The sequence below is a fragment of the Dendrobates tinctorius genome, unplaced genomic scaffold (assembly GCF_039654945.1).
Source record: "Dendrobates tinctorius isolate UK_male_01 unplaced genomic scaffold, ASM3965494v1 ptg000128l, whole genome shotgun sequence".
NCBI lineage: Eukaryota > Metazoa > Chordata > Amphibia > Anura > Dendrobatidae > Dendrobates > Dendrobates tinctorius.
This window is the reverse complement of record NW_027361796.1, coordinates 3,485,385-3,511,806: the sequence shown is the minus strand read 5'-3', so window position 1 is coordinate 3,511,806 and position 26,422 is coordinate 3,485,385. Positions and strand designations below refer to the sequence as shown.

Genomic DNA, 26,422 nt, shown 5'->3' with positions numbered 1-26,422 from the left:
AGAGGGCGTCTGCCTTGACATTCTTAGTTCCAGGAAGGAAAGAGACCACAAAATCAAAACGTGTAAAAAACAAGGCCCTCCTAGCCTGTCTAGGGTTCAAGCGTTTAGCCGACTCTAGGTAAATCAAATTTTTGTGGTCAGTGAGGACCACAACTTGATGTTTGGCTCCCTCCAACCAATGTCTCCACTCCTCAAATGCCCATTTCATGGCCAACAGTTCCCGATTCCCCACATCATAGTTACGTTCAGATGAAGAGAACTTACGGGAAAAGAAAGGACAGGGGTTCATTTTAGATGTTACCGGATCCTTTTGGGACAACACCGCTCCTGCACCAATCTCAGAAGCATCCACCTCTACCTGGAACGGGAGTGAGACATCAGGTTGCCGCAGAACCGGGGCGGAGGTAAATCTACGCTTCAGCTCCTGAAAGGAAGCAACCGCCTCCGGAGACCAATTCAACACATCCGCACCCTTCCTGTTCAGGTCAGTCAATGGTTTGGCAATACTAGAAAATTTTGCTATAAATTTCCGATAAAAATTAGCAAAACCCAAAAACTTCTGGAGGGCCTTCAAAGAAGTGGGCTGAACCCAATCATAAATGGCCTGTACCTTGGCCGGGTCCATTTCAAAAGTTGACGGAGACAAAATAAATCCCAAAAAAGAAATTCTCTGTACTCCAAAAAGGCATTTTGATCCTTTGACATACAGAGAATTCTCTCTCAAGATCCGGAACACAGTCCGAACATGTTCCACATGAGAATCGCAATCCTTGGAGAAGATCAAAATATCATCCAGATAGATAATCAAAAATTTATCGACAAAGTCTCGGAAAATATCGTTCATGAAGCACTGGAAGACAGAAGGGGCATTAGTGAGCCCAAAAGGCATCACCAGATACTCAAAATGTCCCTCCGGAGTATTAAACGCCGTCTTCCATTCATCCCCCTGCTTAATGCGGATAAGATTATACGCCCCCCTGAGGTCAAGCTTGGTAAACCAGCAAGCACCTCTGACTCTAGAGAATAGATCCGAAATCAGGGGTAACGGATACTGATATTTAATAGTAATTTTATTGAGGGCACGATAATCAATACAAGGCCTTAAAGAACCATCCTTCTTGGCCTCAAAAAAAAAACCGGCACCTAAGGGTGAAGAGGATGGTCTAATATGACCCTTCTCCAACGCCTCCTTAATATAGGACCGCATAGCCTCGTGTTCGGGTACAGATAAATTGAGGAGCCGACCCTTAGGAAATTTACACCCCGGGTTTAGTTCAATTGCACAGTCATAACTCCTATGAGGAGGCAAGGACGCAGACTCATTCTCACTAAATACATCATAGTAGTCCGCCAAATAGTCAGGAACCTCATGCGACTGAGGAGAGGTGGAAAAAAACGGAGCCTCACTAAAGGTACACCGGCAACCCCAACTCACCACAGACACAGACTTCCAATCCAAAACTGGATTATGAATCTGCAACCAGGGAAACCCCAGAACAACGGCATCATGCAGACCATGCAACACCAAAAATCTGCAATTTTCTTGGTGGTCTGGGGTAACCCGCATGACCAACTTGGTCCAAAACTGAGGTTTATTTTTAGCCAGAGGGGTAGCATCAATCCCCATCAAAGGGATAGGCGTCTGCAGAGGTGTCAACGGAAATCCACAACGTTTAGCAAAATCCAAGTCCATTAGGTTTAGCGCTGCTCCCGAATCCACAAAAGCCTTGGCGGAAAATGTGGACAGGGAACAGATCAGAGTAATCGCCAAAAGAAACTTAGGCTGAACCCCACCAACAGAAAACGTGTGTGCAAAGCGTTTCTCACGTTTAGGACAAATAGAAATAACATGTGAGGCATCTCCACAGAAAAAACACAGCTTATTACGCCTTCTGAATTCCTGACGTTGCGTCTTAGACAAAACTCTATCACATTGCATAGGTTCAGACGTCTGTTCAACTGGTGGCAACACCTCTCGTGTAATCCTGCGTTCACGTAAACGCCGATCAACCTGAATGGCTAAAGACATAGAATCGTCCAGACCAGACGGAACAGGAAATCCCACCATAGTATCTTTTACGGCTTCTGACAAACCCTTCCGAAAGAGAGCAGCCAAGGAACTATCATTCCAGGTAGTAAGGACCGCCCACTTTCGGAACTTTTGACAGTACAACTCTGCAGATTCTCGACCCTGGTTCAATGCTAACAGGGTCTTTTCAGCCTGATCAATAGCATTAGGTTCGTCGTACAGCAACCCCAAGGCTTGAAAAAATGCGTTCACATTAGTCAGAATAGGGTCATCTGGTTTCAAAGAAAACGCCCAATCCTGGGGATCGCCGCTCAGCAAAGAGATGACAATTTTAACCTGCTTCGCGGGGCTCCCTGACGAGTTAGGCTTCAAAGCAAAAAATAATTTACAAATATTTTTGAAACACAAAAATTTAGATCGATCCCCAAAAAATACATCAGGTGTGGGGATCTTTGGTTCAACAGCATGTGAACGAGCAAGATAGGCGGAAATTCCTCGCACTTCAGCAGCGAGCTGCTCCACAAGATCAGACACTTGCTTTATCTCCATTGAGAGAAAAAAAAAAATTCCCCCTACGGCCTCAGAGATATAGAGGAAAGAATATACACTTTTTTTTTTTTCTTTCCTGCTATTGAGTACCCCAGGATCTGCGGTTGGGCGGGTGATTCTGTTATGATTGAGTCACCGTAGGAGGCAAAAACAGAAATGCTAGCTAAGTCCTGAAAACCAGAGAAGTTGGCAACTATCAGATTGCAGACCCCTGAACCTATCAACACAACTAGCAGTAGCCGTGGGGGGTTCCTACGATGACCTAGACCCCTCGATCACAGCCGGAGAGATACATAGGCCTAAAGAAGGAAAGGGGAAATCTAACTGCCCCAGAGCAGACCACAAAGCAATAGGCAGCCCCCCACATATAATGACGGTGAAGCAAGATGAAAACACTTACACAGACAGAAAGACAGGCTGAGCAAAGACGGGGCCCAAAAACTACCTAGATAGGAACGGATAGGAAGGCTGCTGTCTGCAATCTGCCAAAACCCTATCAGAGACAAAAGCCAACAAGCTGATATAAAAATGGCCCTGAAGCAACTAAGCTTCAAAAACTAAATCAGCGCTCAGGTACTTTCAGAAAACAGAGCTCAAGGAACACTGCACACTCCAGCAGGGAGTGGCAGAATCCAAAAAGCAAGAAAAACAAAAACAAATCTTAGATGCAAAAGGCAAAACAGAAAACTTAGCTTTAAGAGAGCAGGAATCAGACTGGTGTCCAAGAGTCCACAGAGAAATCACCCGCAGGGCAGAAAGGGCGTAGGCTGCCTTAAATCCAGTCAGTGACTCCACTCAGCCAATCGTCTTCATTAGTCCCAGGTGTCTGATAATCAGGCTCACTACCTTCCTTCACTAGAATAGGGAGTTCACCAGGCCTCAGTGACGGAGGGGAAAATGAACTCACAACACTGGAGGGCAATATCCATGGCCCCTTACCAGCCTGTGAATGCCACCAGCTGTCTGTTTAGCAAGGCTGGTTGTCAAAAGTGGGGGACCCCATGCCATTTTTTTAAAATTATTTATTTAAACAATTAAAAAAACAGCATGGGGACCCCTCTATTCTTGATATCTAGCCTTGCTGAAGCTGACAGCTGAGGGTTGCATCCTCCAGCTGTGAGTTTTGTCCTGCTGGTTAGCAAAAATAAGAGGAACCCATGTCATCTTTTAATTTATTTACAGCGCAGGAGCAGCTAATGAATACTCCCATCAGCCGCTCCTGCTCTCACTGTAATTAGCGGTAGCAGGTGTCGGATGATGGGATCAGTAGTCCCATCCGCTGACACCAGTGACTGGAGGTAAAGTTTATACCTCTGATCACAGCTGAGCACTCTTACTGTCTTTTGACAATGTGGGAACTGCGACTCTCTGACCGGCAGGGGTGATTTCACCACTGATCAGAAGCGGTGTTTGCCGCACTGCCATGCACATGACAGCGCGACAAACACCCGGTGTTCGGGCAGCCGAACCCGAACAGTAACACGGACTTCCTGATGAAGTCCGTGTTTGGTGTCCGTGCCCTAACAGTAGGTGATCGGTACGGACGCTGAACTTTACTGTTCGGGTTTGCCCATCTCTACCCATAGGGAACTTTTATACTTATCTAAATGTGATGGCATGGGGCCTACATAGCAAAAGCTAAACAAACTATAATTTACATATAATCTTGAAACTTAAACGTTATGGCTGTTTGGAATACCACAATGAATACAGTGTTAAATACCCTAAATGAGCTGGATCTTAAGGGGGTTTTACACATAGCGATATCGCTAGCAATATCACTAAAGCATCACCAATTTGGTGACACAGCTCACCTCCGACCAGCTCCCCCGCTGTTTGTCGTTGATCACGCAGCTCCATTTCTCGTCAGGCGCTTCCTGCTGGGCTTCCTGCTGGCGCCGACGAGCGACGCATGGACGCGGATGGGAGGACGTCAGGATCGCCACATCTGAAAGGTAAGTAACGATCGTTGGATCGTTGCTGCATCGCTGTGAGATCTGCCTGTTTGGCAGCTCACTAGCGACCATTTAGCGATGCACCAGCGATCCTGACCGGGTCGTATCATTGTCGGGATCGCTGGTGCATCGCTAAATGAAAAGGGCCTTTAAACTTAAGTGGTTAAAGAGACTCCCAAGCCTTAAATTTAATTTGAAGTATGGCAGATAAATGAGGGTTCATGGTCCCCTGATCCTCTGCATACCCTAATTGAATATCAAAGTGTGTGACTAATTAGGCTACTTTTTTCACACATCGGTATTTGTAAGGCTACTTTCACACATCAGGTTTTCGGCGTCAGGCGCGATCCGGCATCGTGCCGGAACGCCGGATCCGGCAAATGTTTTGTAAAACCTGATGTTCCGGATCCGGTTTTCTGCCGGATCCGTCTTGTTCTTGACAGACAAAACCGGATCCGTCTCATCCGGTTCATCCGTTTTTCGACGGATTACGCGGGATCCGGTTTTTAAAATTGACCCTTGTGGCCTTCCGAACGGGATTGGCTACTGGAAAACTATATATAGAGTGTTCCTACAGCCCTTCTTTGACAGGTTGTCGAGGAGAAAGTGCAGGTTGGAGAGAAGAGCAAGTTACTGGCGAAGATGGATGTTGTGATTGGAAATATTTTGAAGAATTTGGCGGATTTTATAGCGGAGGCGAATCGTTTGAGGGTGATTGTTCTGGAGAAGGAGAGAGCGAGACAGCAGCGCATCAGGCATCGTAGACGACGTTTGTGGATCCACCCCATCACAGCCAAGAGAATGACGTGGGGTCTATTCTACACTCTGCATGGACCTGCGACGAAACCCGGATAAATTTTTTGGATATGTGCGGATGAAAATGGAGAATTTTGATTACTTGGTGGAGCGCATTGCACACCTCATAAGAAAAGCGGACACCTATTGCCGCTTCTCTGTTTCACCCGCAGAGCGTCTGATGGTGACTTTAAGGTAAGCCACATTTATTGGATGTGATCGCATCAGAGCACACTTTCACTGCAATCTTGTTGGTGGTAGTTTGTATCTCCAAGTGTTATAGCTGAGTTTTGGTATGTAATGCTGTGATTTTAAACTAATTGATTGTTTTTTAATTCCCCACAGATTTCTTGCAACTGGAGAATCCCTTTCGTCACTGCATTTCCAGTACAGACTCGGGATTTCCACCATATCAGGAATAGTGAAGTACACATGCCGTGCACTGTGGGACTCCTTAGCTGAAGAGTTTTTACCAGAGCCCACAACAGAGAGGTGGATTGAAATTGCTGACAAGTTTCAACAGATATGTCAGTTTCCCAACTGCTTGGGCGCTGTGGACGGGAAACATATCCGCATTGTAAAGCCAGCCGGATCGGGATCGGAATATTTCAATTACAAGAAATATTTTTCAATTGTCCTCATGGCCATCGCTGACGCGGAATACAAATTTATTGCTGTTGATATTGGGGCCTATGGCCACTCCAATGACTCTCAAGTTTTCAAACTGTCTGCCATGGGGCGTAAACTGTATGGAAACACCTTCCAGTTCCCACCACCTAGACCGCTGCCGCAAACATCTGGTCCACCTATGCCATTTGTCTGTGTAGGGGATGAAGCCTTCCAGCTGTCAGAACACCTTTTGAAACCGTACTCTAGCAGAGGATTGACAAGACCAAAACGCATTTTTAATTACCGCCTCACAAGAGCAAGAAGAATGGTTGAATGTACCTTTGGTATTCTGACAGCCAAATGGCGGGTCCTATTGACTGCGATCAACCTCAAGACAGAAACTGTTGACGAGGTGATCAAAGCTTGCGTGGTACTCCACAATTTTGTTATCTGCAAGGAACCCATTTCCATTGAGGACACCTCTGAAGAAACCACCTTGCAAGATTACCATGACATTACCACTAGAAGTTCTGTGACGGTTTCAGTAATGAGGGACAATTTTGCACTATACTTTATGTCACCTCAAGGCAGAGTACACTGGCAGGATGACAGAGTGTGAAAGATTTGTGCCCTAACCAAACTTGTGTATCTTCTGTACCAACAGTATATACCTTTGCCAACCAAAGTTGGCTATCTTGTCATGGTCTCTATTTTTAGCTTTAGGCCACAGGTGTGTACCTGGTTGTGTTTTATGCAAAGTATTTCACCTTTTAACAAAAGTTGTGTACATTGTTAGGAAATCACCAACAATAAACACAACTTTTTAGGTGAAATACTTTGCTTCAAACACAACCAGGAACACAACTGTGGCAAAAAGCTAAAATTTACCCACAGTTATATACCTGGTTTTGAATACCTTTTTACCTTTTAAATACCCTGTATTTAACCTTTTTTTTAAACATATTTCGCCGCAGAAAGAAATGACAGACAACCAGTGTAAACAATAATTTAACTTTTATTTAAAATATTTTTTTTTTGTAAACTGTTTTTTAAAGTTAAAAAATTTTTTTTAATAGTTTGAAACCAACTGGGCATTTTTATTACAAAACACATCATAAATCTGTGTAGTGTGGGGTGGAAATACTGCTGGAGGGGCTGCTGGACACTTCGACAATGGGAGTGTGGAGAGAGGACTGGGATCGTGGTGGGGAAGGAACAGTTAGAGGTGATGGTGTAGAAAAAGCTACAGAATGGGTGGACATGTGGGAGGCAGAAGAGGTGGTGGGCGGTGGAGTGGAGGGTTGGGCAGGGACTGTAGGAGCAGATGATGTTGATGGAAAGTTGTATGGGGAAGGAGTTTGGTACGGGGAAGGAGTTTGGTACGGGGAAGGAGTTTGATACGGGGCAGGTTGCTGGAAGTGGGGAGATGTCTGGTACTGGGGAGGTTGCTGGTACTGGGGAGGTTGCTGGTATGTAATAGGAGGGGGAGGATGGAAAGTGGCTGGAGGGGGTGCAGATGTAATAGGAGGGGGAGGATGGAAAGTGGCTGGAGGGGGTGCAGATGTAATAGGAGGGGGAGGATGGAAAGTGGCTGGAGGGGGTGCAGGTGGAGGAACTACAGTGGTGGGAGGTGGAGGTTGGGAGGTAACCTGCTGTAGAGCACCGTGGCACGAATGCATTACATGCATCTGCTGGGTAGGAGATAGTGTTGCCATGCGCTCCACAACAGACCTGAAAAAGGTGTGGTTTGGCGAAGATCTTGCTTCTGAATGCATGGTTTGCAGATGTGTCTTCACCTCCAGAATGCTGGAGTTGATCTGCTGAAAGCCTGCGGAGATTTGCTCTGACAAGACTTTTAGACAGTTCTGGAAAGATGCATTCAGATGCAAGAACTCTGGCGCATAACTCTTTTCCTGACCCCTCTGCCGCTGCCGCCCAGTACCCGCAGGTGTACTAGAGGTGGCAGGGGCAGAAGGGTGGGGTAAAGGGAAAGCGATCTCCTCACCAGCAGCTTCATGTAATGTAGGCGGCCATGATGCTCCTGTGCTGGTGGATGGGACAGATGGGTCGAATGTGTGGGAAGGCTGGGAAGGTGCAGATGTACCGGGGAGGTCGAAGTGTCCCTCGGTGCCGGTCTCCTCAGGGATCACCTCAGAAGGGTCCAATCGTGCAGGCTCCCGAGTGCTGCTCACCATGCTGTGGAATAAAGAGAAAAAAAAACAATTAAAATAGTGACATGGTATGGCCCTGGCTGAAAAAAAAAAAGTTACATCTAAACATTTTTTTGTCACATGTGGTGTGTAATATTTACCTTCTGGTGAGCATTGTCTCCCGGAGGAACGACAGGGCTCGTGCGTACTTGTACTTGCTCCTGCGTCCTCCAGATCCACTCGGGGCCCGCATCTCTTTATTGAACTCCTTCTTGAAACGATCCCTCACAGACCGCCACCGCTTCACAATTCTCTCCCCTGAAACGAGAAAGGACAAAGTGGTTAGTATACAACATCAGTGTTTCCCAAACTCCAGTCCTCATGGTCCCCAGGGGTCATGTTTTCAGGATTTCCAAAGTAAATAGAAATCCTGAACACATGATCCGTGGGGACCACGAGGACTGGAGTTCGGGAAACACTGGTTTAAATCAAGCAACCGGTACTGTATATACTTACGCTCTTTAATCTGGGCCCGAGCTTCGAGGTCCTCCCAGCGGTCCACAAGGAGCGAACAGATTTCCTCCCAGAGTCGTCGGGTAACGATCAGGTCAGCGTGGCGGCGGTCAGCCATATTCCAGAGCGGCTCCCTTTCTCTGACGAGATCAATGAGGCGGTCCACATCAATCCCTCCATCCTCACCGTCAGAGTCGGGAGCACGCTGTGAAGGCTGTTAAAGAAAAAGACAAAAATAACATAATTAGCCTCCACAAAAGAAATGAAATAAAAAGTGCAAAAAAAACAAAGCAAAAATATTTATACTTACACGCTGGTGACCGCCGCGTTGCTGTCGCCGACGACCCTGGGAGGCACTGCGAGGACCTCTTGGCCGAGCACCAGATTGGGAAGACTAGAGAAGAAAACAAAAAATGTTATGTCTTTGGATGTAGGCATTTGTTTGCTGTGTGTGGTCTGCAGAACATTGTTTTCTATGTGTTGTGTGTAGTGTGATGTTGTGTTTCTGCGTTTGATGCAAAAAACTTACAAATTGTGAGCCCACTCCAAGTGTCTGTCCACCCCTTCCTTCTTCTTCTGGGAGCTCCTCTTCATCTTGTGATTCCTGTTTTGAAATAAAAGGCAATGAATAGACATATATTACAGAGATGATGGATTTTGGAAATAAAAACTTACCGTCAAACGCTGACGATGCGAGGGAGGTCTCCCAGAAGAAGATGTGCTGTCTTCCTCATGGCCAGACTCCATGGCTGTGGGTGGTGTTTCTGCTGCTGCCATTGCTGCTGCTGCTGCTGCATCTATTGGGCGGCTGTTGAATAAAGAGAAACAAAGGGCCAATGAATATCTTGATATTCCATAGCCCTAGTTTGGAGGAATGGGGGATTTGATAATTACCGTCTCTCATCTGCTGCTGGACTCCCCTCCCGTTGTTCAGCATGCTGCTCCATTTGGGGTGGTGCTGGTGCTGCTGCAGATGTCTGCTGCCTTCTCCTGCTCCTGGTTCTTGGCTTGGGTGGCATGTTGGGTGTGGCTGAGGGTCCCACTGTCTTGCTTTTATATATGTCTTGTGGGCAGAGCTACTGAGCATGCTCAGACCAAAGAAACCGGATCCGGCAGCCGGATCCGGCTGTCGCCGGATCAGGCGCATTGCGGCGCTCATAGGCTTTCATTGTATGAAAAAGCCGGACACGCCGGATCCGGCGTGTCCGGCTTTTTCGCCGGAGACAAAAAACGTTACAGTAGCCGTTTTTTCCAGACGCCGGATCGTGTCACATTGCCGGATCCAGCGAAAATCGGATGAAACGCATGGCCATCCGGCTCGATCCGGCTCTAATGCAAGTCAATGGGGGGGGAAACCGGATCCGGCATTGCATTTCGCCGGATCCGTTTTTTGTCAAAAGCGCCGGATCGCGCCTGACGGCGAAAACCTGATGTGTGAAAGAGGCCTAAGCCAAAACCAAGAATGGCTCAACATACATGGTTACACATTTTTTTTTTCATTTTTACCTTTTTTTATGGTTGGCTTTCTGTTATAATTTTTTTTTACATGATATTAGGTTGGATTTTCTCTTTATGATGTATACATATGACATTCCATTCTGGTTTCTTAATAGTGTATATTTAATTTATTTTTTTATCTTTTTATTTTTAGACTGATGAAGGTCTTGTATTGACCTTTTTCTTTTCTGGATATTCCACATTCAATAAAATATTCCTGTTTGAACGCATTATATAAATGCCAAATATCTATTGTAAGTTTATTAATGGATTGGGATCCTACTTGTGCACCTCTGCGTCCAGAAGTGCCATGCTTCTCTCCACTCTGTTCAACGCAGGGCTGTGAGGGAGATTTCTGTTAAGACAAAATAACGTCTAAGGCCTTATTCAGTAATTTTTCGCGTATAAAAAAAGAGTCCGAATGTGTTTGGTCAGGGAGTCTGTTTTTACTATCAGTGTTTCATCAGTGATTTTCATATGTATGTGTAATTACTATTGAATAAATAAATTGCAAATCTCTGTTCATTTAAATATTAATTATGAGCAGCACACTGATGCAATCCATGTGCTGCCTGTGACTTTCTCAGATCCATAGACTCGTATGGGTAATTTCGATCTGTGACACCCGTCAAAAAACGTACATGTATTTTTACTCCACAAAAAATATGACGGATTAATCGCACCATAGACTTTAATGAGTACGTGTTCAATCCATGAAAGAAAAAATGTATAGAATCCATGAATGAATGGAATCCTAGGAACAGGACAGTCAGATCAAATGATCATCGGCTATGTACATATTATTTGTGTAGTTAAAACACATTCTTCAGCCCATTATGAAACAAAACTGATCCATAAATGTCAGTAAATGTTTAAAAATATGGAGTAAAATAATACTAATGAACTTTGGAAAATTGTGTATTTTTAAATTGCCTTTTGGTACTGCAAATTTAGGGAATTGTTTAGCTCAGTTGTTAAAACCAGTGATTTCCTATTTCTTTTGGAGCCGTACATAAACACGATTTGACAGGCTGATGTCAGATACAGATGTTTTTTTCCTCTTATGTTTAAATGGCTGCATATTTATGTCAATCATCAATCGCAGCTGAAACATAAAAAACACCTTTAATGCATTTAAGCCATAATTATTATTTATTTAAGGCGACTAAATAAATTTTGTTTTCCGTTCAAATTAAAAGATTTTTTGGCTCAACACAATTATGAAATAATGATGGAAAGTTGTTTAAATCCTACAAGGCAATTGCAATATCATAGCATTGAAAAAAATGGAACAATGTCAAGCAAAAAGTAAAAACTCAAGGAAAGTGTTAGGAGTGGCGGAAGGCACTAAATAAAAATATAAATAAAGTACCTTCGCCACTCGGGGTCCACCGTGCAGAAGATGTAATAACTGCTGCTAGGTGACGGCAGAGCAATCTGGCGGTAATGTGCACAGGGGTTAACGGCACCCAAAGTGCACTGCTCAGACTCTGTTGAACTCACAGAGTCACAGAAACAAAACACAAGCACAAAAACGCTGAGTCTGTTTAGGACACAGAACTACAGCGCTGCACCCGCGGTATTTGGTCACAGGAGTAGCACTAGATGGCGGTACTTACTCCGTCTAGACCTACCGACAAAGACCGGGTGTAGAGCGTCGCAACCGCGAATGCACGCAGGGCTGCAACTGCAGCGTGGCAAGAACGGAGCCACTGCAACGACACTGCTAACTAGCAGGCGCAATGCTGACGCTAGGCTGCTGAGGCGATGGAGCAATAGCGCGCTGGCGCTGATACTGGCAATAACTCAGGCACTCTCACAGACGTAGTCTCAGAGGGTAGGGGTTTCCAATGAGTCATTCACCAGTCCATGCATCCATCAACAAACATACAGCAGCAGTATGTCTATAATAGCGCATGGCGGAACAGCCATGCGCACTTTTTATAGCAAACGTGACCTTCCGTAAATCTCCAGGTCTCCAAGAGGAGCCAATGGGATCCGACACAGGACCTGAACACCTGACTCCCGAACTCCAATAGGAGTTCGTCCCATGAGCATGCTCAGACGCAGGAGTAGAGGACTTAGCCTCTGGAGAGAGTTGCCGCAAGGCAATCTCCTCTGCAGTCTCCTCTACAGCAGATGAGGAGCAGGAGACTGCAGAATGTGAGGATCTAGATTTCAGCAAAGGAGAGGCAGAAATATGACTCCTAACAGAAAGTTTGTTGTGTAAAAGATAAAATCACAATCACGACAAAATGAGACCAATGGATTATCAGGCATATGGAAATACCTTTACATGGGTGGATAAAGTCTTCAGGTTTTCAATCAAATGGCAAAAACATGTAAAACACAAGCCGCGGAGACACCATCACATGTTTCTCAACGCAAGCAATGACTAGCCAGGTCTTTCCCCGGGAAGGAACAACCACGGGAAGGACAGTCTCCAATGAAGGAAACCACCTATGCCAAAACATGGTATCCATCCACAGACAGCTGTTTCGGGGTATTGCCCCTCATCTGTGTGGAGTAGGAAACTGGCTAGTAGGAGCAATGCCTAGTAAAAGGCTGTGAAAAATGAGGATGAATGAACTCATGGAGATCAACATCCAACACTGCGGATGTTATGGTCGGCGGAACGCGCTAAATAAAAATATAAATAAAGCGCGTTCGCCGCCCGGGGTACACCGTGCAGCAGATGTAGAAACCACTGCTAAAGAGGCACAGCACAAGGACGGTAATGTGCACAGGGTTAAACTGCACCTGGTGCACAAAAGCAAGCTCTGTTGTACTCACAGAGCTGCAAGCATAAACATATGTAAAGTAACGCTGAAGCAGTCTGTTTCACACACAGAGCTGCAAGCAAAACACATATACAAAAACGCTGAGTCTGTTTTAACTTCACAGAAGCTCAGCGTGACAGACGTGGTATAGGGTCACAGGAGTCGCCAAGAGTGACAGGCCTGACTCTGTCTAGACCTACCGATAAACGTCTGACGCAGTGGCGTTGCAACCGCGAACGCACACTGGGCTGCAACTGCAGTGCGGCAGGAACAGAGCCGCTGGAAAAGCGCTGCAAAGACGCTGGCGCAATGTAGGGCGCAGGCTGCTTCAACAGGTGAGGATTGAGCGCGCTGGCGCTGGCGCTGCTAGAGACTGAATCCCACACACTCTCACAGACGTATTATCAGAGGGAAGGGGTTTCTTAATGAGTCAGTCACCAGTCCAAGCATCCATCACCATACACACAGCAGCAGTATGAAAATACTAGCGCATGGCGGAACAGCCATGCGCACTTTTTATAGCGTACGGGACCTTCCGGAAATCTCCAGAGCCCAGAGCAGAACCAATGAAATCAGGAGCAGGACCTGAGCACCTGACTCCTGAACGCCAATGAGAGCTCGTCCCGTGAGCATGCTCAGAAGCTGAGTAAAAGGACTTAGCCTCTGGAGATAAATGTGAGAATCTGGGTTGCTGCATAGGCATAGAAGGACCCAGATTCCTAACAGCGGAGACACCATCACATGTTTCTCAACACAGTGATTCTAGAGCAATGCCCCCATCCCTTATGGGGAATATGCAAAAGCATGCAAAGCAAAAGCCGCGGAGACACCATCACATGTTTCTCAACACAAGCAATGACTAGCCAGGTCTTTCCCCGGGAAGGAACAACCCGGGGAAAGACCTGGCTAGTCATTGCTTGCGTTGAGAAACATGTGATGGTGTCTCCGCGGCTTGTGTTTTGCTTGTTTTTGCATATTTCCCATAAGGGATGGGGGCATTGCTCTAGAATCACTGCGTTGAGAAACGTGATGGTGTCTCCGCAGTGTAGGATGTTGATCTCCATGAGTTCATTCATCCTCATTTTTCACAGTCTTTTACTAGGCATTGCTCCTACTAGCCAGTTTCCTACTACACACTGATGAGGGGCAATACCCTGAAACAGCTGTCTGTGGATGGATACCATGTTTTGGCATAGGTGGTTTCCTTCATTGGAGACTGCCCTTCCTGTGGTTGTTCCTTCCCGGGGAAAGACCTGGCTAGTCATTGCTTGCGTTGAGAAACGTGATGGTGTCTCCGCGGCTTGTGTTTTGCATGTTTTTGCATATTTCCCATAAGGGATGGGGGCATTGCTCTAGAATCACTGGGTTGAGAAACGTGATGGTGTCTCCGCAGTGTTGGATGTTGATCTCCATGAGTTCATTCATCCTCATTTTTCACAGTCTTCAATCAAATGGCAGACATAGATAAAACTTATGATGTGTGCTTGTGGCGTATAATATAATAGTAAAGGGCTAAGTAGCTATGTTGGATAAACCACTACACATTCACATATGTATCAACCAGCATTGCAAAAGATGGTTACCTTACGAGCCATAAAAAAAGAAAATGATCAGTAGGTGAAAATCTGAGAAAGCCTCAGCGAAACGATGTGATCTCTCCTGGGTGGGTGTTTGTACATGATTTTTCTAACTATTGTTACTTTTTCCATTATAAGCTATTGGTGCTTAAATTATGTTTTTCTGTTTCTAAAAAACAATTACTGCAGTGTAGAAAATCAGATCAGTACAGTAACACTAAGCAAAGATCACACAAACACAAAATAATATAGGCATTGTTATTATTGATTATTATAATTGTTTTATCTATTCTTTAGGCCCATAATGACTTAGATCTAATCACTTAACACTTAATTGTCGCACTGTTTTGGGGCTTTTCATTAGAATAATTTTTATGATTTTCACTTGTACTCATCAAATAGCCATAACATTTTTTTAAACTTTTTTTTTTATATTTTTTTGCGAAACATGAACCATTATTTATTCATGGCCTTTTATTATATTTTAATAAAAAAAAAAATAATTGTCCACAGATTATTTTGATATATTGCATGATACTAGGTAGAGTTACGAGTTGGACTTTACATTTGATTGTCAAGGGAGGTGGTTGTTTTGATTTTGATTTTTTGTACTTCCTCCTTTATTATTAATATGTGTTAACCTAAAGTTCAGAAAAATTATTAGGGTATTTCATTGTTCCATTGATTTTTTTTTTTTATATTTTGCATTTCCTTTTAACTGTGGTTTCCAAACAAGCCTCAGTTGCCGGGAAATACAGCCCAGACAAGTGACACCTGCCACCTCGGTCTAGTCTCTTGATAATCATCTGATCCCTGGACCCGATGGTGGCAGTGGCAATTATACTGAAATGTAGAGTCAGGCAGAAATAGTCAAATACATGTTCTGCTTCCTTTAGTGAGTCCCTGGTTAAAGTACAACTTTACATTTGTGAGTGTAGAAGGGAACATGGCTTGCAATGTACAGCAACCTTATGACATTTGGTTTTCTCCATCGGAGTTATGGACACTTTGACAAGTATGTTTCACAATACTTAGTTGTACAAAATTCCAGGGACGTACCCTGATACCAGACATTCCATGCTATAAATGTGCCCCTTTGAGTTTGTCGTAAACTTGATTTATTATTTTTATTCTTATCTGCGTAAAATGTGGCACACAATTTAGGTGATTAGAAAGCCATGCATATAATTGGCATTTCATAAATTACTTGTGATAGGTAAGATTGTAGGCATTGTAAGGCAACAAGTCAATAAGAGTCAGCTAGGAAAGGAAAGCTATGCATGGCATGTTTTTCCAGAAGTCTTACATTCCTTGTTTAATGAAATTGTTTCCGTTTTCAAAGGGTGTTTATATACTATAATTTTTTTTTATTGTATGCTGTACCTACTGTTTATATTGTAGTACTTCAGTGATGTGTGCAGTGTAGGTATAGTGAAGTGCTCAATTACTGCATGCCATACGAAGAACATTTCCATGGAACGTAGCTGGAGAGATAAGTTACTGAGTAATCCTTAGATGTTTTTGCATTACCTTTCTTAACAATTGTTACATTTCCAAGACATACAGTTGACAGTAGTTTCACTAAAGTAGCTCTGTCACCTAATTTCAAAATACAAAGAACATACATTATTATAAAGAGCTTTTAAAACTGATGAAAATCTGAGTCAGAATGGTGGTAAAACTACTGTAAAAGTTTAAACTTAAAGGGATTGTCCACTACTCTTGAAGAACCCCTTCTTAAATAATATATTCCCCAATGTAAAATAAAATCACCATATACTCCCCTCCCGTATCAGCGTCATTCCAGAGACATCATGTCAGGTGTCCGGAGACATGAACCTTGGACGTGTAAAGGAAGTGAGAGTGCAGCAGCCCTTTTAGAACCACTGATTGTCTGCAGGGCTCAAATGGCCTGACAATGTAACGAGAACCTCAGGAGACACATTGTCGATATCACTGGAGTGGCACCGGTACGGTAGGTGAGTATATAGTATTTATATTTTACAATGAAAAATATAAAATTTAAGAAGAGGTTGTCCTAATAGTGGAGAACCCTTTCAGTCTTCACCTACCTAGCCTGATTGACAGCTCATCCGTGTCCCTCCTCGCTGTTGCTGCTGCTAGGATCTCATACTGCTCAATTCATCTGCCACAGTCTGCCTGGGAAAGCAGACATGTGGACTCATGATCTCTCTCTTTAGCTGGACTCCTAAAATGCTTAGTTTGTAATCAGAATTATGTAGCAATTTTGACTTCAATTATTAAAGAAAGTATTCCAGCTTCCTCAGGTTTAAGAGATCTAAGCAATTTGTATTGTGAAATCTGGTGATATATTCCCTTTAAAGAGGAAGTTACCTAAAGTTCTTCAGGGCAGAACTAACAAAGTGCTGGTGGGCTACTGCCTCCACTGGGGAAAACAATAAGTCTATTTTCCTTGGCCAGTACTTGGTTGTAGGACTAGGGCAGAAAACTGAACCTTTCATAATCCTAAGGGGGCCTTCTGGAATATCTGTGTATTTGGAAAAAATATGCTAATGTTTTCTGTTTCTTTTTTTCTCTCCAGATATTTTTTTGTATATTCAATGCCAAGGAGAAATACTGCAATGATTTGGAAGTCTCTCCGAGATCAGAAAAATTAGAATCTGAGCTCAAGCACAATGAATGGAAGGACTTGCAATATGAACCATAGAGCAACTGGCACCCCACAGGGACCTGGGATGATTAGCGGACAGCAGATTCCTCCAATTAGAGTGCATACAGGAACTCCATGTCCGTCTTCTAATAGCGCCACACCGAGTCCTGCAAATGGGAACCTATACTTAAAGATGCCTCTTGGAGGTGGAGTAGCCCCTCAGAGCAGTGAGAACACAATCCACTTACCGGTTTTAAGTCCAAGGAGACAAGTTATAACAAATGGGAAACCTATATTCCAAGTACCACAACCACCTAACCTGCAACCTTCCTCTTCATTCAAGCCAAAGCCACAGGAATTTGGTTCTCCCTTTCCCGCAAACTGTGTGAAAGGTTAGTAGCCTTCATTGTGTGATGTCTGTTTCAGTAAATTAGCGGGGTTTTGCTGGAACTTATTGCACAGTACAGAAACGTATCTAGTCATCATTCATTTTACTGTCTTTGATGAATCGAGGAGTGTGGATGTTTTATTCTCTTGTAGTGTAGTATTGAACTTCAGTGCCTCTGCTCCATCTTCAGGAAGAATCACAGGCAGCCAAATATTGTCATGTATCATCAAGTCGTTTTCTGCATAAATCTATCAATAATGAGTTGTTAGTTGCATATCAGTGATATGGGTTTGTAATCACCAAAATATCTTTCATTGAAACATATATGGATTCCTACGGGAAGTAAATGGGCCGACTAGAATTGCATTGTGAAAATGTGGTTGGTAAAGATTGGTATTCCAGCTATAACCAAAATTATTCTTTAAAATTATAGTTATTATTTTTATTTAATTGTACATAGTTTCATTATTTTTCTCCCTTTCCCAAACATTTTTGTGGCTACAAGTGGAGAATCTTTTGTAGACATGGGCAAATTACAGTTTTGATCTCTGTTTTTTTTTTATACATTTTAGGAAGAAAAGAGAAATTAGTTTTATATCTTCTCAGTAGCTTGAATTGAGTGGACAATAAATAAAGGGAACAGTGAGCAATGATTAAATGAAGGGAACAGTGGCACTTATAGAATTTAGTTTTAACTCAATCTTAGTGGCGATATGCTAAGGAGACCATTTTTTACACATATCAATAGATGATAAATATGTATTGAATTTAGTTTAGTCAGAAATGTTATGTGTTACATGTTTAGGTCTTTTATCTTTCCTTTCATGTAAATGTTCATATTCTTTTTATTTGTAAGAATTTTATGGCGTTGGTGGGCTTTCCCTGGTGTGATGTCTGAGCTGTGCATTCTGCAACAATTTTATGATCTCGAACACAGACACTGACGGAGAGATACATCTGAGTTTCCTCCTCCTTCTCCTTGTAGGATTACTGTTTAGCCCTCTGTTCATATCTCATTTTTTGTTATTATTATTTATTTATTTAGCACCATTGATTCCATGGTGCTGTACATGAGAAAGGGTTACATCAAAATACAAACAAACTAACAATGACAGACCGGTACAGAGGGAAGATGACCCAGCCATTGCGAGCTTACTTTCTACAGGATGGTGGTTAAGGAGACAGTAGGTGGGGGGTTGCAGTAGCTCCGATGGTGTTTAGTTGGCTGCGTGTTCATTGCAGGCTTTAAAAAAAGGGGCTTTCAGGTTCCGTCTGAAGGATCCAAATGTGGGAACAGAATTCCAAAGGATAGGGGATATTCGAGAGAAATCTTTGAGGCGATTGGGTGAGGAGCAAATAAGCGTGGAGCAGAGAAGGAGGTCTTGGGAGGACCAGAGATTATGTGAGGGAAGCTATTGAGAGATTAGTTCAGAAATATATGGAGGAGAAAGGTTATGGATGGCTTTGTAAGTCAGTGTTAGTAGTTTAAACTGGATACGCTGGGAAATTGGGAGCCAGTGAAGAGATTTGCATAGAGGAGAAGCAGGAGTTTAGTGACGAGAGAGATGAATTAGTTGGGCAGCAGAGTTAAGGACGGAATGAAGGGGTGTGAGAGTGTTAGAAGGTAGGCCACAGAGGAGGATGTTGCAGTAGTCAAGGCGGGAGATGATTAGGGCATGCACAAGCATTTTGGTAGAGTGAGGGTTGAGGAAAGGACGGATTCTGGAAATATTTTTGAGCTGGAGGCGACAGGAGGTGGTGATGGCTTGGATGTGCAGTTTGAAGGACAGGGCAGAGTCAAGCGTTACTCCGAGGCAGCGGGTTTCCGGGACAGGGGAAAGTTTATTTTCATTTATTGTGATAGATAGATCAGGTAGGTAAGATATGCAAGATGGAGGAACGATAATTAGTTCAGTTATTTCAGAGGTATGTGTCAACAGACAGACTTACAGACTTAAGGCCCCGTCACACTAAGCGATCTCGCTAGCGAGATCGCTGATTTTGTGTCACATCAGCGATCTCGCCAGTGAGATTGCTGTGTGTAACGGGGATCAGCGACCGGCCCCCCTGCCGGTTATCGCTGATTGTGCTCGAGCGGCCTGGGCCGTTTTTCCATCGCTGGTCTCCCGCTGCCCAGCATGCATCGCTGCGTGTGGCAGCGAGAGACCAGCGATCAGCGACACTGGACGCTGGTTGCTAATGTAAACGTCAGGTATCCAGGAGCCGCGGCTCCTGAATACCCGCTGTTTACCTTTGAAACCGGCGTACACGCTGGTTTCCAAGGTAAACGTCAGGTATCCATGAGTCGCGCTGCTCCTAGATACCCAATGTTTACCTTGGAAACCAGCGTGTATGCTGGTTTCCAAGGTAAACAGCGGGTATCCAGGAGTCGCGCGGCTCCTGGATACCCGACGTTTACATTAGAAACCAGCGTCGCTGATCCTGATCGCTGGGGCTGTCTATGTGACAGCTCACCATCGATCAGCCTAACGATGTCCCAGCGATCCCATCATGTCGGATCGTTGGTGGGATCACTGGGACATCGTTTAGTGTGACGGGGCCTTTACTTGAGGCAGAGAGTGGCACATATAGTCTATTGAGTCCCTCTATTTATTAAACTACACTTTTATATATGGGAAAAAAATAAGTATGCAAAGGCATGCCAGCCGATTTAATAAATCAGTACACTCACAGACTTTTCATGTTCTTTAAAATAAAATAAAAAAATACAAATGCATCCTTGTTAGAGATTGTTAGAGAAAAAAACACTGACTCAAAATGATGGTGTCGCTGTTAGAGGTCCCATCATCCTGCTGTGACTGAGTTGAGCGATTTGCCATATATTCAATATTCCATTCCATTTTTCCCACTAATTCTCATGTTGGAGACAAGGGAGGACAAATGTGACTAGCATTTAGCAGAAGTAATGGCTGGATGGTTGGTACTATAATTAGCTGTAAGAAGACTTCTGAACTTTGACTGAAAATACTGGAAACTATGACTGTAGCCAGTCCACAGTGCCTATATAAATGAATATGGGCGGCACCCAGAAGGAGTGAAGTTAATTTTTCCAGTTTGGCATCAGGGCATCTTCCTAATGCTATTAGCCTGCAAATACACCCTATAATATATATATATATATTAACCTAACAATGCTTGCCAATGTGAAAAGATTCCCTTTTACATTTACAGAGTTCAGGAAGCAAAAGGGCACCGTAAAGCTGCTTAATGGTAAAAAAGATAAAATTGGTAAAAGGAACCTGTCAGGTCAGATAATGCTATCAACTTGCAGAGACAGGGTTAATCTGCAGGTTAATAGCATTATGAAAGTGCTTGGCTACTGTACTGAAAGTACAGTACCTGGGAGAAAATGAAATGTATTTCTCTAGGGAGCCGCAAGCTTTAAAGGGGTATTCTCATCTCCAAGATCCTATCCCAATATGTAGTAGATGTAATAATAATTGAAGCAAATATCTCCAATTAGAAATTTAGCATAGTTCTTCTGATTTGCTATGTCGATTACCCCATGTGCAGGCATTGCAGTAGCTTCGGTATCCATGGTTACAACCATTCATATAGTGACAGTGGTAGTTGTTAGTGGTCGTAACTATGGATACCTAAGCTATTGCAATGCACTGCACATGGGATAAGCAACATAGCAAATCAGAAGAACTACACTACATTGCTAATTGGAGGTATTTGCTAATATTAAGATTACATATTGGGATTGGATCCTAGAGATGGGAATACATTTTTAAGTCACACAGTTCAGCCGGCTTGGCTTCATTCAGCCCTCCCAGCCCTGAGAGCAGCCCTGGTACTGTGACTGACATCTGGCTCAGCAGTGCATTGATGCTGTGCATCGGCTCTTCTGGTGGCTCCCCGGAGCCGCACTTTCAGTACTGTGGCCGAGCACCTTTATAACGATATTAACCCTATATTTGTAGGTAAATAGTGTTGTCTAATAAGCTATATTAGAAAGTTTAGCAAATTGATATTCGCTAAAGATTTATAGAACTATGTAATGAAGTATTTGTTAAAGTTTATTAGAACAATTGAATAAAATAAGTTATGCCTCATAACCTCTTCAGTTTGCATAACCTAGATGGCTGTGTCATAAACAATGAGCTGCACAGAGTAAAGCAATTGTAAACTCTGAAGAAACATTCAGACATCAGGATTTGATGGAGCCCAGATTGTTTTGCTCTTTTATCAAATACAACAGCAAAGCTAGAAATGTAAAAATGCCTTAGGAAATAAGTCAAGCAGCCAATGTGTACTTCATGGCCAAGATAATCCCACCGGGGAAGAATTTTGGAAAAATTCTGGAAACTTCAAGTCACTCATCTTTTACATAGAGAAAGAAATGGTGAAGGAGCGGTATTTCTTGTCTTGTCTAACGTTTTAGTGAAAATACCCGAGGCATAATAGAAAGGCATAACTTAATAATACAAGTCCTGTCCAGTAAGGCAGATCGGCAGAATGTGCATACATTATACCATGTCCCTGCTAATGAGAAAGGTGCGGTGTCATGTTTGGAGGTCACACAAATCATTTCAATTGGTAAAGCAAAAAAAGAAAATCTGCAGTTGAAAGATGTTTTCATCATACATTAAAAGAAAATCTGTCATCAGGTTTTTGTCACCAATCTGAGAAGAGCATAACATAGAGACAGAGACCCTGATTTCAGCGATAAATCATTTGCTGGGCTGCTTGTTGTAGTTTTGGTAAAATCACTGTTTTAGCAGCAGGAAGTTATCCATAGAGGACTAGTACACCTGCTGCCAGGTAGTCAATAACATTAATGAGCTCTGTATAACCCCACCCCCACCAATGACAGTTTTCTGCCTATGCACAGTGTGCACAAAAATCTGTCAATCAGTGCTGTGGGTGGGGTTATACAGAGCTAAGCATTCTGAGAACTGGTAGCTGTGCAACCGATAAAACAGTGATTTTATCAAAACGGCAGCAAGAAGACCAGGAAATGATATCTTGTTATAATCAGAATCTCTGACTGTACGTTATTCACAGCCTCCAGTATAGATGTAAACAGAACCTAATATAGTAAGGAGCATTGTCAACTATTGCATGGTGTACAAGGTGCTCATTAAAGGATAACTGACTTTTGCCATGAATATGGGAATATTTATTTCGTCATGATGTAACTGTTCTCCTGAATCTGTCATTTTTCATTTTTCTGTTTCTGCACCTCTCCATTCCTGAGATATTGCTTTCTCTCTCCTGTTTAAAAGTCTCGTCTTTTTTAGCCAAATGGGCGTGGTCATCCAGATGTCTCCTATAGAGAAGAGGTGAAGATCAAGCACACTTAACTAAACAGACTAGATTTCATACAGGGAAAATAGGACCAGACCGACCATATCTCAGGAACAAAGAAGTTCAGGAGTAAAAAAAAGAAATATTGTCAGGTTCAGCAGAATAGTGGCATTCACTCCATGTAATGTCATATTTATGGCAAGTGACAGGTTCTCTTTAAAGGGAACCTGTCAGTTCTTGTTGCTCAAGCCATGCACAGCATGAAACCTGAGCCTGTCCACATAACTGTAGCCAGATATGTATTTCCCTGAAATGCTCCTGCCGTTTGAGAAAAAACATAGTTGGAAAAGCTTCTCCCGGCACAGCTCTTTTTGATTGACAGGTCTGTGCCGATGTATACAGATAGGAGAGATTTGTCAATCAACTAGAGTGGTGTAGTGAGAAGTGGGCCAGGAGTGGTGCAAGACTTGTCTCATCTCTCCCTATAGTCCTTCTCCAGCTTTTCAAACTGCACTGACAACAAAAATGCATTTTATATTTCTGTCCACCAGAACAAAACAGACAGTTAAAGTACCCCAAGATTATACTCCAGGATGGTGGGAAAGGGTCTTCAGGGACATTTCTGGAGATCAGAAATTTTACTTTATTTGTGCAGTAATATGGAATGATGTTGCTTCTTTCACCAATAATAACCTGAAATGCTCAACTTAAATAACAGGGAAATAGAAGAACAAACAAGAACAATATGGGTGTAAAACAAGCTCCACACCAAACACATGGGCATTTGATTGTTCTAATTTGTGTTTAATTGTTTTCCATGTCAATTCCTTACAAATGTAAAGCATGCCTTTGGTCTTGGTGTTTGTCCAATATTGACAGTGTTCTGCTTTTATGGTATTTTCGTGTTATTATTATTCTTTTTAGCTTGTAGCGTTTGTTGACTGGATAACATATAATTAGGCAAAATGACATCATTGCTCCGTAATCCAGAGACAAAGGCACTTCATTGTAAACAGGCCGGTTACTATGGTGACCCTCGTACTTCATTGGCTAAAGCAGGAGGAAACGACTCGTGTAACCACAAGGCATTTTCTTTAGTATATATTAACTAATAATTAATCTGTGCACTGGCTTAGCAGAAAATATTTCCAGTTAATATTATAACTATGCAATGGGTTTCAGGATGCAGAGCCCGTCAATGCTTGTTACCTGGTAACAATTAATTATACAAAGTCTATACAGATTTGGATCCCCCAGTGTACAGCTAGTATCACCTATATGTTTTGAGAATGAAAAGTAAAATTACCAAATATACTTGTGTATAAGCCGACCCAAGTATAAGCCGAGGCACCTAATTTTGCCAAGAAAAACTGGGAAAACGTATTGACTCGAGTATAAAACTGGTATGCAATGTCCACTAATCCCTGTCCTGGTCTGCATGGCTCCTTATTCCCATCCTTGTCTGCATGGTTCCTTATTCCTATCCTTGTCTGCATGGCTCCTTATTCCCATCCTTGTCTGCATCGCTCCTTATTCCTATCCTAGTTTGCATGGCTCCTTATTCCCATCCTTGTCTGCATGGCTCCTTATTCCTATCCTAGTTTGCACAACTCCTTATCCCTATCCTTGTATGCATGACTCCTTATTCCCATCCTTGTTTGCATGTCTCCTTATTCCCATCCTTGTCTGCATGGCTCTTAATCCCCATCCTTGTCTGCACGGCTCCCTATTCATATCCTAGTTTGCACGGCTCCTTATTCCCATGCTTGTCTGCATGGCTCCATATTCCGATCCCTGTCTGCATGGCTCCTTATTCCCATCCTTGTCTGCATGGCTCCTTATTCCTATCCTAGTTTGCACGGCTCCTTATCCCTATCCTTGTATGCATGACTCCTTATTCCCATCCTTGTCTTTATGGCTCCTTATTCCCATCCTTGTCTGCATGGGTCCTTATACCTATCCTAGTTTGCACGGCTCCTTATTCCCATCCTTGTCTGTATGGCTCCTTATTCCTATCCTAGTTTGCACGGCTCCTTATCCCTATCCTTGTATGCATGACTCCTTATTCCCATCCTTGTCTGCATGACTCCTTATTCCCATCCTTGTCTGCATGGCTCCTTGTTCCCATCCTTGTCTGCATGGCTCTTAATCCCCATCCTTGTCTGCACGGCTCCTTATTCCTATCCTAGTTTGCACAGCTCCTTATTCCTATCCTAGTTTGCACGGCTCCTTATTCCCTTCCTTGTCTGCATGGCTCCTTATTCCCATCCTTGTCTGCATGGCTCCTTATTCCCATCCTTGTCTGCATGGCTCCATATTCCCATCCTTGTCTGCATGGCTCCTTATTCCTATCTTAGTTTGCATGGCTCCTTATTCCCATCCTTGTCTGCATGGCTCCTTATTCCTATCCTAGTTTGCACGGCTCCTTATCCCCATCCTTGTCTGCATGGCTCCTTATTCCCATCCTTGTCTGCATGGCTCCTTATTCCCATCCTTGTGTGCATAGCTCCTTATTCCCATCCTTGTCTGCATGGCTCCTTATTCCCATCCTTGTCTGCATGGCTCCTTATCTCTGTCCTTGTCTGCATGGCTCCTTATTCCCATTCTTGTCTGCATGGCTCCTTATCCCCATTCTTGTCTGCATGGCTCCTTATTCCCATCCTTGTCTGCATGGCTCCTTATCTCCATCCTTGTATGCATGGCTCCTTATCCCTATCCTTGCATTCAAGGATCCTTATTCCCATCCTTGTCTGCATGGCTCTTTATCCCCATTCTTGTCTGCATGGCTCCTTATTCCCATCCTTGTCTGCATGGCTCCTTATCCCCATTCTTGTCTGCATGGCTCCTTATTCCCATCCTTGTCTGCATGGCTCCTTATCTCCATCCTTGTATGCATGGCTCCTTATCCCTGTCCTTGTCTGCATGACTCCTTATCTCCATCCTTGTCTTCATGACTCCTTATCCCTATCCTTGCATGCATGATTCCTCATCCCTGTCCTTGTATGCATGGTTCCTCCCACGCCGTCTTCTGTCACACTGAATCGTATATAAACCGAGGTGAGCGTTTTCAGAGCAAAAAAAATGTGCTGAAAAACTCGGCTTATATACGAGTATATACGGTAATCAGAATTAAAATTGTGTTAAAAAAACTGTCAACAAAAACTCAAGCAAATTTTGTTGTCTCAGTGACTAATAATGCCTTCTTCATATGTAATAATACCAACTTTGTGCCACCTCCACAAATAAGTTTATACTCACCTATTCCAAGTCTTCTTCTCTACATGCACGCATAGCTACACAGATGGTGCAGCTCAGTGATGTCATTGTGCCACCTAGGCTGTAGGCCTACAAGAATCAATCTGCAGCCTAGAGGACAGAGAATGGTGGGGAAGGCAGCCTAGAGATGTAGCTGTATTGGCGTCATGTTGTTTCCGGCACAGTTGAAAAGTCAGATGTCTGAGATCTTTAGTACTAGTGATGCCACCTCTACTTCCTTTTTTTACCTTTTGAAAATTTGCTCCCCTGTAGCTCCTCTCACGCTACACCATTATCTGTGTCCGCTCATACTGGTGCCACCAATCAAGCACTACAGCTGGGTCAATTATGCAGGCAGTGCTAAATGATGTCTACTCAGTTTGGAAAGCAGCTGGCGAGACATGAGAGGGATAGCTGGT

General features: G+C 43.5%; 1 protein-coding gene across 1 annotated transcript in view; it reads left to right on the top strand.

Moving 5' to 3' along the window:
- GLIS3 (GLIS family zinc finger 3) overlaps positions 1 to 26,422 on the top strand; it is a 607,612-nt gene that overhangs the window by 34,527 nt on the left and 546,663 nt on the right. Inside the window, exon 2 of the mRNA XM_073542616.1 lies at positions 17,018 to 17,478. Within this exon, the coding sequence (XP_073398717.1) occupies positions 17,112 to 17,478 (367 nt within the window). The 5' untranslated portion in view covers positions 17,018 to 17,111. The remainder of the gene's footprint in view (positions 1 to 17,017; positions 17,479 to 26,422) is intronic.